Source organism: Labeo rohita, chromosome 22, assembly GCF_022985175.1.
Source record: "Labeo rohita strain BAU-BD-2019 chromosome 22, IGBB_LRoh.1.0, whole genome shotgun sequence".
Taxonomy (NCBI): Eukaryota; Metazoa; Chordata; class Actinopteri; order Cypriniformes; family Cyprinidae; genus Labeo; species Labeo rohita.
In genome coordinates, this window is record NC_066890.1 from 28,532,850 (window position 1) to 28,551,161 (window position 18,312).

At 35.7% G+C, this 18,312-nt stretch overlaps 1 protein-coding gene across 1 annotated transcript in view; it reads left to right on the plus strand.

Annotated features, from left to right (window-relative positions):
- Positions 1–2,524: 2,524 nt before the first annotated feature.
- The window catches only part of ssbp4 (single stranded DNA binding protein 4), a 74,936-nt gene continuing 59,148 nt past the window's right edge, over positions 2,525–18,312 (plus strand). The window contains exons 1-2 of the mRNA XM_051095032.1: positions 2,525–2,695; positions 11,775–11,847. Of these exons, the coding sequence (XP_050950989.1) occupies positions 2,640–2,695; positions 11,775–11,847 (129 nt within the window). The 5' untranslated portion in view covers positions 2,525–2,639. The remainder of the gene's footprint in view (positions 2,696–11,774; positions 11,848–18,312) is intronic.

An 18,312-nucleotide genomic window follows, 5' to 3' on the forward strand; every position in this document is an offset into this window, starting at 1 on the left:
GTCATACGCTCACCTACGCCCTATGTCGTCTGCTGGAACGCCACTTTCCCGTGAACGTGCATACGCTAAATATGGATATTTTCTTACGCAAACGCATTAATTCACCTCAGAAGCCTTTATTAACCCCTCAGAGCCGTGTGGAGCACTTTTTATGATAGATGGATGCACTTTATTGGACTTCAAACTCTCAACACCCATTCACTGCCATTGTAAATCTTAGAAGAGCCAGGACATTTTTTTAATGTAACTCAGATTGTGTTCGTCTGTAAGAAGAAAGACATATACATCTAGAATGACTTGAGGGTGAGCAAATCATGGGGTAATTTTCATTTTCGGGTAAGCTGTCCCTTTATTATGAGTTTTCTAGGAACCTGGAAACCCCCAAAATTTTTGGAATCTTTAGAAAGATCTTTGTATTGAAAACTCTGACTTTGCTACATTAGCATATTCAAGAACAGTTTGAGACACTGTTGACATCTGGATTGGAGCAGACGCTTGTGTATAGAAAAAGTCTCAATTTGCTCTCCATTTAATCTTTTTGCAATCCATAAATCCTTCTTCCAAAAATCTGACTTTGGTTAATCTTCGAAATTTAAATTCAGACATTTTTTTGTGAAACCCGAGATGTTTCTGTCTCTCTATTGAAAGTCCAGGTAACCAAAACTTAAAAGATTCAAAAAGCTCATAAAACAAATCCACATGATCTGAGCTCCATAAAACAGTTGTGAGTTATGAAATTACATGATCTGTTAAATTTAACTAAGCGTCTAACCTGATTAAGGTCTGTTGTTCACCACAGACTAGTAATATGTGATAAAGTAAACCTTGAATAAAAGACTGTTTTACCTTTACTGTAAGGTTATTAAGCATATTTGTGAATGTAAATACACACAAATATGCAACATGCTACCATCAGTCAGTTACTGATTACAAATTACATGATGAAAATTGTAGTTAGTAACATAATCTATTAGATTACTTGTTTTAGGTAATGCATTACTTTTAGATTACTTTTAATCTCATCCCACATATCTGAACGAGATTATTGTATGCCATATTGATAAAAATTCGCTTTTTGTTATCAACAACATAAAATCCATTAAACATTACACCAGGGTTTCCCAAACTAGGGTTAATGAAAGAACTGCAGGGGGTTTATTAAAGAACAGCTAATTAATAATAAAATCATAAAATGAAGAGTTAATTTGCAAAACCAGATAACTCAGTTATCATCAATTTTAAAAATTCATGTTTTTTCATTGTGCATGTCAATTTATCTCAATCGAACTGCAACTGAGTTATTCTGATTAAGTACAAAGAAATAAAAAATACAACTAACACAATAAAACAATAAAAACATAACAGAATAAAAAAAACATGTTTTTTGAAAATTTTCAAAAACCGAGTTATCTGATTTTGCAAATAAACTCTTTAAAATCAAAATACTAACACTAAAATAGACATATTTTCTTTTTTAACTGCATGTCAATGCGGCCATTAACCGACATCAGAGAGCTGTTAACATGTAAATGTGTTGTTGAATTATGTGAATATGAAATCATGCAATTCAGAAGAAAGAAACTGTATTCTGATTATGAGCTTAATCAGTCGGCCATATTGGCGGCACTGAATGTAAACAACGCTACTGAACCGAACAAAACTTGCATATTTTGCTGATTATCACAGCTGAAAATGGCCAATTTTTGTCATGTTTTGGCCTGTGCTAATCGGTCAGACCGGAAAAAAACATTTGGACTATTATAAACTGACAAAAGTTATAACAAATCAAGAAGAGGAGTGCAAAAAAACTACATTTGTGCTTGACGAAACTAAACCAGGATTTCCAAGAATCTTGACAACATTTGTGTTCGTTCTTATCATTTCCAGTCAGGTAGGTGAAATATTAGGCTAATATTTTAATTAATACTGCTCATACATATCTATAGAAACTACTAACTTTAGTTAGTCAAAATATCGCGCCTTTTCCTGCTTATTAAGTCATTCCCTGTATGATTTAGCAGCTTCCACACGTTTTATTTCCTTGGTTTAGACAGCAGTACATTAACCACGCAGTCCGTGCTGTTGTTTACATCCGAGTATCGCCAGTATGGCCACGCATCCGTGATGTAAGTGCAAACCCTCCATACCAAACTGTCAAACAAACCTTCATTAGGTGACTGGACATACAAAATATGTCGCAATAAAATGCCTCAGATTCCCATTCTCAGAACACGAGGGTAAATTCCCACTTTTAAAACCTCAAAGTCATACACGAAGGCCCGAGGCAATGTTAGCGTCTTTTCCACATCAGTCCCTGAGCCTAGTAAACACTGGAAGAGTGTGCGTTCCCCTTTAAGAGGCCCCCACCGTTCCAAACGCGGCGGGAGGTGGAACGCATTTCTGGAACAGCGCGAGAGAGGGAAAAAAATCACCAGCGACCTGTTTCAAGTCCCCCCAATAGAAACTGTGCCTGATTTGTGGCCAATGTTGGAGATGTAAAAAAAAAAAAAAAAAAAGGGAGAGAGGAGGAGGGGGGGAGGGAAAACACTAAAGGGGGTAGCTATGGAGATAGAACGTTTTCCTGGCTGCTTTCTTTGACAGGTGTTGAGTGGGGTAAAAGTCTTAAAACAGAATCCAGCATGTACGCCAAAGGTAAAGGAGCTGTCGTCCCTTCTGATAGTCAAGCGAGAGAAAAGTAAGTGAATTGCGCCCGCTTTAAAGAGTCTCGCCTTGCTTATTACGGACTCGCAACTTTCTAAACTGTGCGTACTATTGTTTGAAGGTGTATTTAGTGCGAACTTGCGCTCTGGAGTGATCGTCAACGAGTCTGCCGAACTTTACAGCCGGTTGTAGCACTTTAATGCGTTGAGTTGTCCGTGCATTTTTATTTTATTTAAGTTCGGGTGCACACGTGAACACTTGAACTATCCAATGCATCCAATCTGAGTGATGTTGCACGCTCGCATCTCTCATTTTAAAGCTTGTGCATCTTTTGCATCAACATTGCATGCCGTGCATCTGTTGTTTAAGAGTTAAATTGTAGCGTAAACACATCCGAGTCGTTTTACTTAAACTTGTGGAGGTGTTCAGTAGCCGTTCGTGTTTGTTTCAGCGGGTTTATTTGTATTTAACGCTCTTTATATCTATTAAAGCTAACTGTTTAGTTATTTTAGTAATTCCGACTCACTAATTCGCACGTATTCCCCTGTTGTTTTCATATTTCGTGTTTTGTTGACGCGCAAAGCACCGGGTTGTACTAAAACTCGTGTTGCTTCAAGTTTTGCTGACTTTTCCACACTGCGTACTGTAATATTTTATGGTAGTACATCACCATGTGATCTTTCCACTGTTGTGTACAATCTGTTGCCATAGAAACAACCTTACAAACCTTAAATGTAATAAAGTAACCTGTAATATTCATAAATCTGTCATACAGGGTCGAAGGTTACTGTGTCAGACCTGGAGACTATTATAGGACGTTTAGTACGTGAGTCTGAGATGATTGTGAAGATATAACAGGCTTAGAAAGAAAGAAAGTGAGGAAATATTGGTGGCCATCATTAAACTGCATGAGAAGATTGTGAATGTGATGTTTAGGAGATCAGCATCTGAGGGAAACTGCTTAAAAGACGGTGTTTGAGTGGAAGAAAGTAATTCCTTGGAGTTATTTCAGTGTTGTGAGGTTCAGAAGTTTGCGTTGTACTAGGTGTAGGTGAAAGTTTGAGTCGTTTTTCCAAGACGCTTATAATTAATGCTCTGAAATGATCATTTTTGACCAAACTATGGAAGATTAAGTTGTTTATTGCTCACACAGGCAATGCCAGGATGTAGACGGTTCCTCAACCGCATTAACACCACAGGTTACCGTTTCACGTGTTGTATTCAAAGATGAGGTGTTGTGACCACACAGGCTTTCTTCCGTTGTTGGAGGTTAATAAATTGTCACCGTGGACCACAAAACCAATCATAAGGGTCAACAATTGTTGTCTGAAAGCTGAATAAATAAGCTTTCCATTGATGGTTTGAGAGGACAGGACAATATTTGGTTGAGACACAGTTATTTGAAAATCTTCAATCTGAGGGTGCACAAAAATCAAAACATTGAGAAAATGGCCTTTAAAGTTGTTCTTAGGAAAGCATATTACTAATCAGAATTGATGTTTTGATATATTCACGGTAGGAAATTTACAGAATATCTTCGCGGAACATGATCTTCACTTGGGATAAAAGAAAATTAGATCATTGTGACCCATACTTTGTATTGTTGGCTATTGCTATGTGCTACTTAACACTGGGTTTTGCAGTCCAGGGTGACAAATTGTCAGCACTAGTCAAGCAGAGGTGGCATTAAACTTCTTAAAAACCCGATTTGGGTTTAAAATGCGCTAATGAAGTTAAACCATCATTCATTGGCGTCCTTGTGAAGTTCGCTTGGAGATACTACTTGACAAAGTGAACTTGGAGGACTCTGCGAATCAATAATGTCAAGTTTATTGCGGCGTTGTTGACTTTGATTACTTCTGAACGGATTTCAAAGCTCAGGTTCATCAAAGTTTAGCGTCCGCAGGTTCGATGTAATTCCGCGAATCGGTTGGAACGCCGCAAGAAATTGCGCGGTGTGTGTTTTGGAGTGGAAATTAATGAAAACAGATTCTGATCTAACTCTCCATCTCCTGTTTTCCCCCCAACATCTTGAGCACTTCTCTGGGTTCCCTGAGTTTATTGGTGTGTCTAAGAGGCAGCGAGTAGGTCTGAATGCATGGTTTTGATTTCATCCAGATGGTTCAGCCTCCTTCATAGAGGTGTTTTCAGCTACATATAAAGGGAATCAAGCATGCACACAGAAACAGGACGTTGTTCTTATGAAGAGCGTCTGATTTGCTGTGTTTTGGATAAACGTCGCTCTCAGACATGGATGAGAATCAATTAATTTTCCATCTTGGATAGCTGGATGTATGGCTTTTTAAGTTTACTTTGAAGAGAGATGTTCTCTGTAATTATTTAGGGGCATATTTAATGATCGCTCTCAGTTGTAACGCGGAAATGTCTGTTTTGTGCGCGCGTGTTTGGAAATCTTTTCTAAAAGAGCACTCGCTCCGCTTTCATCAGAATAATTGAGATGGATTGCCTCATGAAAGTTTATCAACATTTTTTATTTAGTACTATTGCTTTGCTGAATATTTCTGTCAATCTTTGCTTATTATGAATGAAAGATCAGCTAAGTTGGGTCACAAAAGTACAAGGATGTGGAAAGAGGCCACACCAACAATGTTATGACAGCACTTTTCATGATGTCAGTGCCATGTCAGACCACTTGTGATTGGTTTGCTAATAATTTGATTAAAAACGTCCATTGTTGAGCTCAGTTTGCTCACAAGTTGCATATGTGACTCTGGACCACAAAACCAGTCATAAGGGTAACATTTTTTTTAATTAAAAAGCTGAATAAATAACATTTCCATTGATGTATGGTTTGTATATAGGACAATATTTGGCTGACATACAACTATTTGAAAATCTGGATTCTAAAGGTTGAAAAAAAAAAAATAAATCAAAATATTGAGAAAATCGCCTTTAAAGTTGTCCAAATTAAGTTCTTAGCACTGCATATTAGTAATCAAAAATTAAGTTTTAATATATTTACAGTAGGAAATGTACAAAATATGTTCATGGAACGTGACCTTTACTTAATATCCAAATAATTTTTGGCATAAAAGAAAATTTGATCATTTTGACCCATACAGTGTATTTTTTGGCTATTGTTACAAATATACCTGTGATACTTAGGACTGGTTTTGTGGTCCAGGGTCACATATATAGCACTTTCCATGTTTGTCGGATAAATTTTGGGTTAAACAGAATATTTGCTCAAAACACCTACTGATGCACTTTAATTTAGTACTATATGCGCCATTATTATTATTTTTTTAAATGAATAGCTGCAGATTATATATTGCCGTTTTCCGTCATCTAACAGTCACTTAATGTTAATTTTAAAAATCACTAATAATTTATAATTTAATACAATTTAATAACATTTCAAATTTGTTTTTAATGATGTTTGTTATAATTTTCATGCCCAAGTTTGCTTAAAATCATTGTTTTTAGTGTCTTTGTTAATTTATTAAGCCATATATTGCCCAATAAATAATTTTCAGCTTATTTATACTGGGAAGACTTTTAAAATTGGTGCATACTTACAAAACAGACAAAACTGTAAAACCAAATTTTCACTTAGAAATTGCTAATAAATCTACCAGTTAATTACGAAGAAACAACACGTAAAACACTGAACTAAAATGAAATTTTGTAGTATAGAGACTGAAATGGTGTTTTCTTGTAAAGCGTAAATCGCCTTTGTTTTAAAAATCATTTTTACAGTGTGCCAGCATCCTCAAAAAAACACTCCAGGTAAAAGAAAATATGACCCAGACTATGTAATCCAGCTTTCTGATGGGCTTTTATATTAAATTTGGGTTTTGAAGCAAAATTGAGGACTCCGTGATGTATAATATGCCTTAAAACTTTACTTTTAAACTTCAGCCGCCTTTTTAGCCCTCCTCACAAGCCGTTCGTCTTCACACGAGACCCTGCAGCTAAATTATTGAAATGGAGACAGCAAAGTTCATTTGTTAACTGTCTGCGCTTAAGCTAGCTAAACTTGGCTCTGCCTCTTTTATGTATAAACGGAGTCTTGACTGGGAGCCTCGGGCGAGATGTCAAGATGTGTTCTCAGGTTAAGTCAGGAGAGCTCATCATGATGAGACCGGACACACAGCGAGCCGCCATGCCTGAATGGCAGAGCAAAAGCAGAACCTCGTCAGATATGCCTGTCCATCATCGGCGTATCGACATCCACGCAGCCGCTCGTACGCCGCTGTCAAGGTCTAAATTATCCCTGCTGCGCAGCTCTCAGAAGCGGGCGTGTGAAAACGATAGCCCTCGACCGGTCTTGCGGAGTCATTAATCTAAATATTAAGTCAATAGGTCCGCCTTCCTATTGCACCCCGAGCTGTTGTATTGCATGAGGATTAGTTGAACGCACACTGAGCTCCTCAGCCTGTTGATCCTCCACCTGCGGTCTCGCTATTAGTCGAAATACCGATATGTTCCTCTGTCAGTATGACAAAAAGCGTTCCCCGAAGCCCACTGTAGGTGAAGTCCTTCTCAATAATGCATCAGGCCGAGAGCAGGAACCCATCATCAACCTGCAGAAGCTCCTCAGATCATCCAGAGCTTACGATGAAAATTTCATCCGGCCACTCGTGGGATTCTCCGTTTGATCCACCTCAACGCCAGTTGGGTTCATACGAGCTGACTTATGCTGTCGAGTACATGACTCCGTCTAGAGGTCAGGTTTTCAACAAACCAACTATCGTAAGGCTTTGCATGCAAACTACATCTTTGAAGTTAGGTAGCCAATGGAATGCCTGAAAAAATAGTTTACTAGTCTTAAGGCCCATTCAGACCAAGATGAAAACTGCAGCAATAATGATACATTTTTAAAAATGGTTCTAATTCTATGAGAATGAAGTTGTTCACACCACAACTGTAACAATTTTTTTTCTAGCTGAGGAACATGAACAAGCATTTAAAATGGCAGACAACAAAACTGCAGTGTGCTTGTAATAAATAGAACATTATTGTTATTGTAGATGCTGATATAGTTATCGTCAAGCATGTGATGTGGCAGCCAAAAAAACTGCAGTATGCACTCATAATAAACATCGTCATCGTCTATTGATGTGGACGCTAATATAGTTATCGTTTTTTAAAAAAGCTTGAGAATTTATAGCAAAGTAAGTGACAAAACTGCAGTGCACGCTTGTAGTAAACAAAAGATTATTGTCCGTTTGGTGTGAATGCTAATATAGTTATCATTTTTGTTATTGCTCTTAAAGGAGAAGTCCACTTCCAGAACAACAGTTTACAAATAATGTACTCACCCCCTTGTCATCCAAGATGTTCATGTCTTTCTGTCTTCAGTCGTAAAGAAATTATGGTTTTTGAGGGAAACACTTCAGGATTTTTCTCCATATAATGGACTGCTATGGTGCCCCCAAGTTTGAACTTCCAAAATGCAGCTTAAATGCGGCTTCAAATAATCAAAAAGCGGTTGTAATCGATCTCAGCCAAGGAAGAAGGATCTTATCTAGCAAAACGATTGGTTATTTTCATTAAAAAAAAATACAATTTAAATACTTTTTGACTTTTAATGTCAAACACTCGTCTTGCCTTGCTCTCCCTGAACTCTGTGTATTCTGACTCAAGACAGTTAGGGTATGTTGAAAAACTCCAATCGTATTTTCTCCCTCAGCTTCAAAAATCATTTCAAAATCATCCTACATTGCTGCAGAAGTACCAACCCAGTCTCTGCAAAGTGAACATGCAAAGAAGATCAAACACCCTTAACAAAAAAGGTAAAACAGTGATACAGGATGATTTTGAAGTTGAGGGAGAAAATACGATCAGAGTTTTTCGACATATCCTAACTGTCTTGAGTCAGAATACACAGAGTTCATGGAGAGTAAGACAAGACGAGTGTTTGACATTAAATTGACATTCGGAATCGTTTGAATCCGAATTTAAACTGCATTTTGGAAGTTCAAAATTGGGGGCACCATATCAGTCCATTATATGGAGAAAAATGCTGAAATGTTTTCCTCAAAAAACATAGTTTCTTTACGACTGAAGAAAGGAAGACATGAACATCTTGGATGACAAGGGGGTGAGTACATTATATGTGAATCTTTGTTTTGGAAGGGGACGTCTCCTTTAAACAAAAACTTGTTTGAGATGTGAGTGGGTTCTGACTAACTGGAACGCCTCGATTGGTCATTGCGTTCCAGAAATCAACAGATAATGGCTACAATGCTCAACACTACTAAAACAGAGCGCAAACACAAATACACACTGGTTTCTTCCGTGAGGTGGCTGCCTCTTACTATCGTTTTATTGTTTGTTTATATAATTATTAAAGTGAAGTTTCAGTTCCCCATTCCTTCTTTCATGAGTCTTGAACTGTTACATACATATACATTTTCCTTGAATCTTCTGGCGACCCATTTTTTAAGACTCGCGACCCTCGAGTTTAAAAACCACTGCTTTAACGATCCCAGCAGAGGATGAAGGGTCTCATCTACTCAAACGATCGTAAAAAAATTACAATTTATACACTTTTTAAACTCAAATGCTCGTCTCGTCTAGCTCTGTGTGAATTTTGTGTATTCCGGGTCATGACAGTTAGGGTATGTCGAAAAACTACCATCTAATTTTCTCCTCCAACCTCAAAATCATCCTACATTGCTGTTTTACCTTTTTTTGTAAAGGGCGTTTGATCATCTTTGCATGTTCACTTTGTGGGCCGGTATTTCTGCAGCGATGTAGGACACAGAGAGCCTTCTTCCTCAGCTGGGATCGTTTAGACCATTTAAACTGCATTTTGGAAGTTCGTACTCACGGACACCTCTGAACTCCACTATATGGAGATAAATCCTGAAATGTTTTCCTCAAAAAACATAATTTCTTTACGACTGAAGAAAGAAAGACATGAACATCTTGGATGACAAGGGGGTGAGAACATAATCTGTAAATTGTTGTTCTGGAATTGGGCTTCTCCTTTAAACCGTCAAGTGTCAAAACTGAAGCTCCTTCCTATAATAAACAGAACGTTATTGTCCGTTGGTGTGGACGCATATATAGCTATCGTTCTTGTTATCATTCTTAAAAAGTTTGAGCGTTTAAAGTGGCAGCCGACAAAACTGCAGCGCGCACTTATATTAAAAATGTTATCACCTGTTGGTGCGGATGCCAGTGTAGTTATCATTCGTAAAAAGCTTATGTGTTTAAAGCAGCTGGCGTCAAAACCGCAGCATGTGCTAACAACAAACATAGTGTTGTTGTCCATTGGTGTGGATGCTAATATAGTCATCGTTCTTGGCGTGAATGGGCGTTTAACTGGAAATCCCAATGGGATGTTTACATAAGACGCATTTTATGCGACAGATTGAGTTTTTTTATTGCTCGTGGCAGGATTTTAAAAAGTAGACGCCATGTAGTCGCCCAAAAAATGAGTTTAAAAGCTAATTTAAGCCCTGTTGCTAAAAATCTCAGAAATAAAGATTTCGATCAAGGTTTTTTCTTCCAAGTTGAGGAAGTCCATCATTTTGGGAATGACGTGAGAGGGTGGGTGTTAATGGTCTTCTGAGGTCAATCTGTCAGGCAGTTGATGGACGTGGGTGTTCGTGAACTCATCACATCACTGTGTGCTTCCGTCACATTGCTGGAAGAACCTGCGTAGATGTTCTGCGTTTTTGAGAAAATGAAGTGTGACATGAGTTCAGCATCGTACTTCAGATGATGAATTTCCGTTTATCTACATGTTAAAAATGACCGTAATTAAATTAGAAGCAAAACTCTGAAATCTTTTCCTGCACTGCACAAAAGTACAACTTTGTTGACAGCTGTATATATATGTGTATATATATATATATATATGTATTTGAGGGGAGCTACTAAAATGAGTACGTCTGATGAAACACCAAGAAATAATTCAGACGTTTGAGGGGAAAATGAGTCCTTGGTGTTTGATCCTTGAAGCTGTTCTTCTGGAGATGCTCTTTAAATAGTAATGGGGAGTGTATTATGTAGACAGATAATGCTTTTTATTAGGGTTGTCAATTTTTACTTTTTCCAGTGAAATGAGTTACATGCAATTGAATTAATTGCATATATCAATATTTGCTGCAAAATGCCCCATGTGAAGACATTTAGACTTGATTACATTTAGATTAGTTTAATATACATTATAAAGTGGCTCTCAGAAACATTGATTCAGTTGCTCAGAATTTTTTGTTATTTTCGTAATTTCTGTTTATTTAATTAATTAAACCACATTAATTTTGAAATAACTGCACTAGATTACTTAATTTAACCTTGCTTAACTGAAAGCCTTAATTTTTATTTGTTTAATGAAGGCTATTTTTAATTTAGCAGCAAACTTGAAAAATGAATCAATGTTTTGAGTTTATGCATGATCTTTATTGATATTTACTTTAATAATTACTCACGAAAAGAAGTTTAAAAAAGCATTTATGTTTGTTAATATGTTTGCTGATATTAATATTTAGTTAAATGCATACATGCTAGCATTCAAAATTATTATTTTTCTTATTTTTAACAGATTTTACTCCAGTGTCATATGAGCACCAAAACACATTTGCAAAGAATCAAGAAATATTTCTTACTATCCATGTTGAAAACAGTTTTGCTTCTTGGTATGTTTTGTGGAAACCATGATACTTTACTCAGGATTTATTGATGAATCAGATGTTCAACAGAACAGCATGACCATTTATTTGAAAAATAAATATTTTTTAACATTATAAAAGTATTTACTGTCACTTATGATCATTTGAATGTGTCCTTGTTGAAGTAAAGTATTAATAAAACAAATCTCCTTGGATTCATATTGACCTCATAAACTTGGCCAGACTTTAGTGTCAGAAATCAATGCTCCTTACCTCAAATCTCAGATTTCAACCAATTTTTTTTTACCAGCCTGCATTTCCATGCTTTAGGACTGAGCACCTGTAAGGTTTCAACATGCACTGAAGTTAATTGCCGTAATGTGTTTGTCTGTCTAGAACGGGAAAGCCAGTGGAACAGCATTTTTCTCACTTGAAGTTTGGGACTAACACAAAATTGACAATTTAAAAACCTAACCCACAAGTCGACTGAGATTTACAAAGCCTTTTTCCTCTTTTGTCTTGCAGGTTAGCTTTATACGTGTATGAGTACTTGCTACATGTTGGCGCACAGAAATCGGCACAGACCTTCCTGTCAGAGGTAAGTGGCATCGCATATCCAACTTTCCCGTGCAAACAGTTGTTGTTGTGTACTCAGGAAAAACAAATATTAAAGTTATAGTTGAGCCAAAAAAAATTACCACATGATGTACTCGCCCTCAAGCCATCCTGGGTGTATATGACTTTCTTCTTTCAAACAAGTTCGATCAGAGTTATATCAAAAATGTCAAGGCTCTTCCAAGCTTTATAATGGCAGCGAATGGGTGTTAAGATTTTGAAGCGCAAAAAAGTGCATCCATCCATCATAAAAAGCACTCGACAACAGCTCAGATGGATTAATAAAGGCCTTCTGAAGTGAATCGATGTGTTTGTGTAAGAAAAATATCCATATTTAAAACTTTAAACTGTTATCTGTAGTTAACGCTAACTGCTGTACACACTTTTACAAGAGAGTGGCGTTCCAATGGATGACGTAGGCGTAGCGTAAGCTCGGATGAGAATATGCTAGTCTCGCAAGAACCAAATTTTGTAGGGATGCACCGGATGTTTGGCAACCGAAATTATTTGGCCGAAAATGGCAAAAAAAATGCTCTTTCGGTGTTCGGCCTAATAAGCGAAAAGCTGAATTCATAAATCTGCTGCTGTCAACAAAAAGAAGTACTGAGGTCTTCTTGCGGGTTTCCGCCAAAATAAAAGTCAACATTCGTAGATGTTAGTACTGTCATTTTACTGTTGTTCTGTAAACTTAAATAGTAAGAGAGACAAAAAATTGCTAATAATAATTACAACAGCTCTATCAATACATTTATTATAACATTCACACATAGTGTTCAAAGTGGGATCTGTAATATTTTCTGATGTTTTAAAACAAATCTCTTCTGCTCAGCAAGGCTGCATTTATTTTTATAGGGCCCTATGAAATTTGTTTTATTTATTGCCAAATTATGCTTTATTTTTTTTCCAAATTCCATTTTTTCTATTTTAATTTTTAATAATTTAATTAAATTTAATTAAATTTATTTTAATTAAATTTAATTTTAATTTTAATTTTATTAATCAAAAGCATGTCTAATTTAACATCAGTTTAATAAAGGTTTAACAAAAATGACATGTTTAGGGCTCTATGAAATGTTTTGTTTTTTCTCACCATATGTTTTATTGTTATCAAAATTTTGTGTTTTAGCATGTCTAATTATTTGAATGCATAATTTATTCAAATTTATTCTTAAAATAGCCTTATGAAAGGTTTTTCTACCCTCAGAAATTCTGTGCTGTGTTTTTAAAATGTTCTGGTTATCAAATGAAGGCATAAAACATTCATTTCATTTATCTTTTAATTATCAAAAATTAAGCAAACTTTCTTTTTTGGCAGACAAAGGGGAATTTACTATTAAAATTGAACATAGAAGACATGTTGTGTGATTATACCCTAAAAAATAATGTTTGTTTAATAGTAGTAGTAATAGTAGTAGTATATCTGTCACAATGTCTTCAAGTTAAACTGGACTTTTATTTTGACAGGTTGCTGTGTCTGCCTTTACATTTCTGTGTGTATATGATATAACGCTAGTTTTCCTAAAATGGAACGGTCAAATGCTCATGAAGTGACTCTCACCAGATATTGTTCATGTATTTATGTCCTCATTTAGTGAAACGGCAGACGCTGAAATCATCGCAAGCATTGCGTGCTTCAGTGTGTAGTAAACAAACCCGCTCGTCTGCTCCATTCATTAATACAGAAACGCAGAACATGCAGGATTCACATTTAAATGGTATTATTGCGGTGTAATATTTACAGATACTAGTCCATATTGCAGTTTGATTTAAGTGTAATGACCTACTTAAATGACCTACAGTAAATTCCGTTTTTTATAGGGCCCTATTTGTATGTTAAAAACACATGCCTGATTCAAGAAGGGGGTCTTAAAAATTGCCAAAGAATTTTATTTGACTAATTATTTAACTTTTTAATTTTAAGTTAAATTGTGCTTTGTTGGTAGGCTGTAATGTCTACTAGAATGTTAAAAATGTTCAGTGTTAAGTAAATATTTTTAAATTGTTGTTTTGTATTTGTTTTTTTCTTTGAAAGGCAAGAAAAAACTATACAAAGCACATTGTGGCTATTTAATTTATGCAATGGTAAAAAAAATGGGTAAAATACATGGGGGTGGGGGCAGTGGAAGCACAAAAAAACATGTTAGGTAATCAGCTTTTGGCTTTGGTGTTTCATTTTGTTTGGTTTCGGCTTCGGCCAAGAATTTTCATTTCGGTGCATCCCTAAAATTTTGTTTACAGCAAAGGAAAACCAGTCTCCTCTTGGCTTATATCAAAATCCACCAATATTTTTCTTACAAATCCTCGTTTTCTGCATTTAATTCGTGACCAGTGGTTTGTTTTGCTCCCTTCTCTACTCTTCTGTTAGCGGAAACTACAGATTACAGTTTATATAGTTGTAAATATGGATATTTTTTTCACACAAATGCATTGATTCACATCAGAAGGCCTTTATTAACCCTCAGGAGCTGTGTGGAGTACTTTTTATGATGGATGGATGCACTTTTTGGGCTTTGAAATCTCAACACCCATTCACTGCTATTATAAAGAATGAAAGATCCAGGACATTTTTTTTAATATGGCTCCGATTATATTCATCTGAAAGAAAAAACTCTAATCTAGGATGGCTTAAGGTTGAGTAAATCATGTGGTAATTTTTATTTTTGGGTGAACTGTCCCTTTAATTCAAAGGCCAAAAAAGTACATTTTGGTTGTGACTATGTAAGTTTTGGTCGTATTGATTAATCGATTGCTCATTACAACACTCTTAAAGATTGTACACTATAGTTTTTGTGCAACAGATACCTCTGAATTCTGATTTCTGGTATTGTTTCTCCTGCGTTTAGCTGCTGAAACATTGAAAGGTCTTGATCAATAAATGGAAGTGTCGTTCCTATATTACAGAATGTGTCACCTGTAATTCTGTTTCTGAAAATCAGTTTGCACGCCACTGAGGGGGCGCAATCAGAGCATTAACATTTGTGCGGTTACTACTAGCGTGGTAAAGTGGGTTGCCGTTATGGGTTTGTGAAGCGTTGGAGCTTCTGCTGTAGATGGTGTCAGTGCTGTTCTTACTATATGAATGTTATATCCAGCTTGAGTACACTACATGACTGGAGTGGAGGTGATGCCACCACTTCTGTTCAGAACCGCTCTTAAACACGACTGCGTGTTAAAAGTCTGATTTAACGCTGGCCTCAGTGGGAATAGGTGCAATTGGTTTGTAATATACTCCCTGCTCTTTTTTTTAAGGCCGATCGAAGACTTGCACTGGTTTGTCATCTTTTTAAGAAGTTGTACAAAGTTTGTTAGCCAGATTTTTGCCAACCTGCAGGCTTGAAATTCATCACAAAGTGCTTTATTGTGCTTTATGTTGAAAGTCATTCATAGTTAGAAGCATGTAACGTCCATTCAGCCTATTCATGTGATATTTGAATGAATAAGGTAGCCGTTTTTGACTAGATGTGTTTGTAGTTATTAAGATGTGTAAATGTTAATTGTTTGACATTATAAGACATTAACAAGATTGTGTAGCTCTTCTTTAGTGCTTCGGGACCTTTACAGATTGTGAACTTTTCAAATGTTATCATCTATCTTATTGCATTTGCCACGCTCCTTCGGTACCTGCTGTGTTTGTTTATGTGGGTATCATTAAGCGCTCACAGTGGACTTCCAAAAGTGCCCAGTGTTTTTAAATGTTTTGCTCAGACAAAGTTTGACAAAGATAAAACGCTGTGCCAAAGTCTGGCCTTGTGCTTGTGAGAATCTCCAGGGAGCTTGGTCAGACAGGTGAGATGTTGTTTCTGAGTTTTAGCAAGTATAAGGTGCCACAATACACAGATATTTAATAAAAAAGCACTGCTTTAAAATTTTAAAATTCTTTGTACTGCAGTACAGGATCGTTCAGGAGTATTTGGACGATGCGCTTGGATATGTTGAGTGAGATTCATTAAATATGGTTTTACTAAATATTATTTAATTCTATATTTTATCTTTAAATTAAATCTAGATGAGAAGTTTAACATTAAAGGAGAAGTTGACTTCCAGAACAGAAATTTACAGATAATGTACTCACCCTCTTGTCATCCAAAGATGTTCATGTCTTTCTTTCTTCAGTCGTAAAGAAATTGTTTTTTGAGGAAAACATTTCAGGATTTTTCTCCATATAATGGACTTCAGTGGTGTCCATGAGTTTGAACTTCCAAAATGCAGCTTAAATGGTCTAAACGATCCCAGCTGAGGAAGAACTGTCTCATCTAATGAAATTATTGATTATTTTCTAAAAAAAAAAATTGAGAAAATCGTCCCACATCGCTGCACAAGTACCGACTCAGTGTTTACAAAGTGAACATGCAAAGAAGATCAAACGCCCTTTACAAAAAAGGTAAAACAGCGATGTAGGATGATTTTGCAGTTGGAGGAGAAAATGAGATGGTAGTTTTTCGACATACACTAACTGTCATGAACTGGAATAACAGAGTTCACGCAGAGCTAGATGAGATGAGCATTTGAGGTTAAAAAGTATATAAATTGTTATTTATGTTTTTTTTTTGTTAGAAAATAACCGATCGTTTCGGTAGATGAGACCCTTCATCCTCGGCTGGGATCATTTAGAGCAGTGGTTTTCAAACCCAAGGGTTACTCTGTTTTTGTTCCGGTTCATTAGGATATGTCTCAAAACTCCCATCTCATGTTCTCTCTCAACTTCAAAATCGTCCTGTATCGTTGTTTTACCTTTTTGTTGAGGGTGTTTGATCATCTTTGCATGTTCACTTTGCAAAGACTGGGTCGGTACTTCTGCAGCAATGTAGGATGATTTTGAAATGATTTTTGAAGTTGAGGGAGAAAATACGATTGGAGTTTTGAGACATACCCTAACTGTCTTGATTCAGAATACACAGAGTTCAGGGAGAGAAAGACAAGATGAGCGTTTGAGATTAAAAAGTATTTAAATTGTATTTTTTAAAATAAAAATAACTGATCGTTTCGCTAGATAAGACCCTTCTTTCTCGGCTGGGATCGTTTACAACTGCATTTGGGATCGTTTGAAGCTGCATTTTAACTGCATTTTGGAAGTTCAAAATCGAGGCACCATATCAGTCCATTATATGGAGAAAAATGCAGAAATGTTTTCCTTAAAAAATAATTTCTTTACGACTGAAGAAAGAAAGACATGAACATCTTGGATGACAAGGTGGTGAGTACATTATGTGTGAGTCTTTGTTTTGTAAGTGGACTTCTCCTTTAAGTCCTCGCGAACCCTCTCATTATAATAAACGTGAATGTAAAAAAGAGATTAACTGTGACACATAGAGAGAGATTCATTGATTATAGCCTTAATTTTCTGAGATCATAATAAACTGAAATGAGTGGCAGCCTTTTAGTGATAAAGGGACTTTGCGCGCTCTCTTGGCTTTGTATAATGCATTCAGAATTTAAATAATTTTTTTTTCTTCATGTTACTAAGAGAACCAATGTGGTACTTGCTGCAAGTTTCAGGAGTGACATCCGCACATAAATGGGGTATTTTCTTGAAATCGCAGTGACTGATTTGATTTATATATATTAAGAAAAAAAAATAGGGTTGCTCTTTAAAAAGTTGGAAAACCACTGGTTTAGAGCCCTTTTGAAGCTGCATTTAAATTGCATTTTGGAAGTTCAAACTTGGGGGCACCATAAAAGGTCTACCAATAGTGGATTTTACCAATAATGATAACAAGGTTGGATCACTCTGGCCAATAACAGATTAATCAACTGATAACAGATCCTGAATGAAACAAACATAACACTCAAAGTACAATAGATTAGGTCTGCAAAACAATTAGTTGCAATTATTCAATTCAAAATGCAATTTGAATATATATATATATATATATATATATATATATATATATAAGATAGATAGATAGATAGATAGATAGATATAAAAAAAATACTGAAACATGGAAATGTACTGTGCTTTTTAAATATAAATAAATAGTAATACATTAATTACACCTTGATCATTCATGTTAGTTCATAGTGCATTAAGTAATGATAATATATACAGCTTTGAAATTTAAAAAATATATTAGTAAATAATGTAATTAACAATCTAACAATACTTCCACAACAGTAAATAAGCTTAGTCAATGTTACAAATGGACTCTAAAGTGTTCATAAGGTTGTAAAGTGCTACCGATCAGTCGGTCAACCTCTAATTTTTCGGGTGAAATTTAATCATAACTCATGATTTTTGTTTTTTTAACAAAGATTTTTAAGAAGCTGGCAAAAATGTTTGATTACATGTATAGAAAAAAACATGGGAAAAAAAAAAAAAAGGTTTACATCATTATTTATTGCAGATTTGTATTTTCATAGTTTAGTTGCAGTTCATGTGCATTGTTAAAATGAAAAATAGCATTGTCAGATGTAATATATTTCTCTATGTGTGTCATCTTAATTAACAATT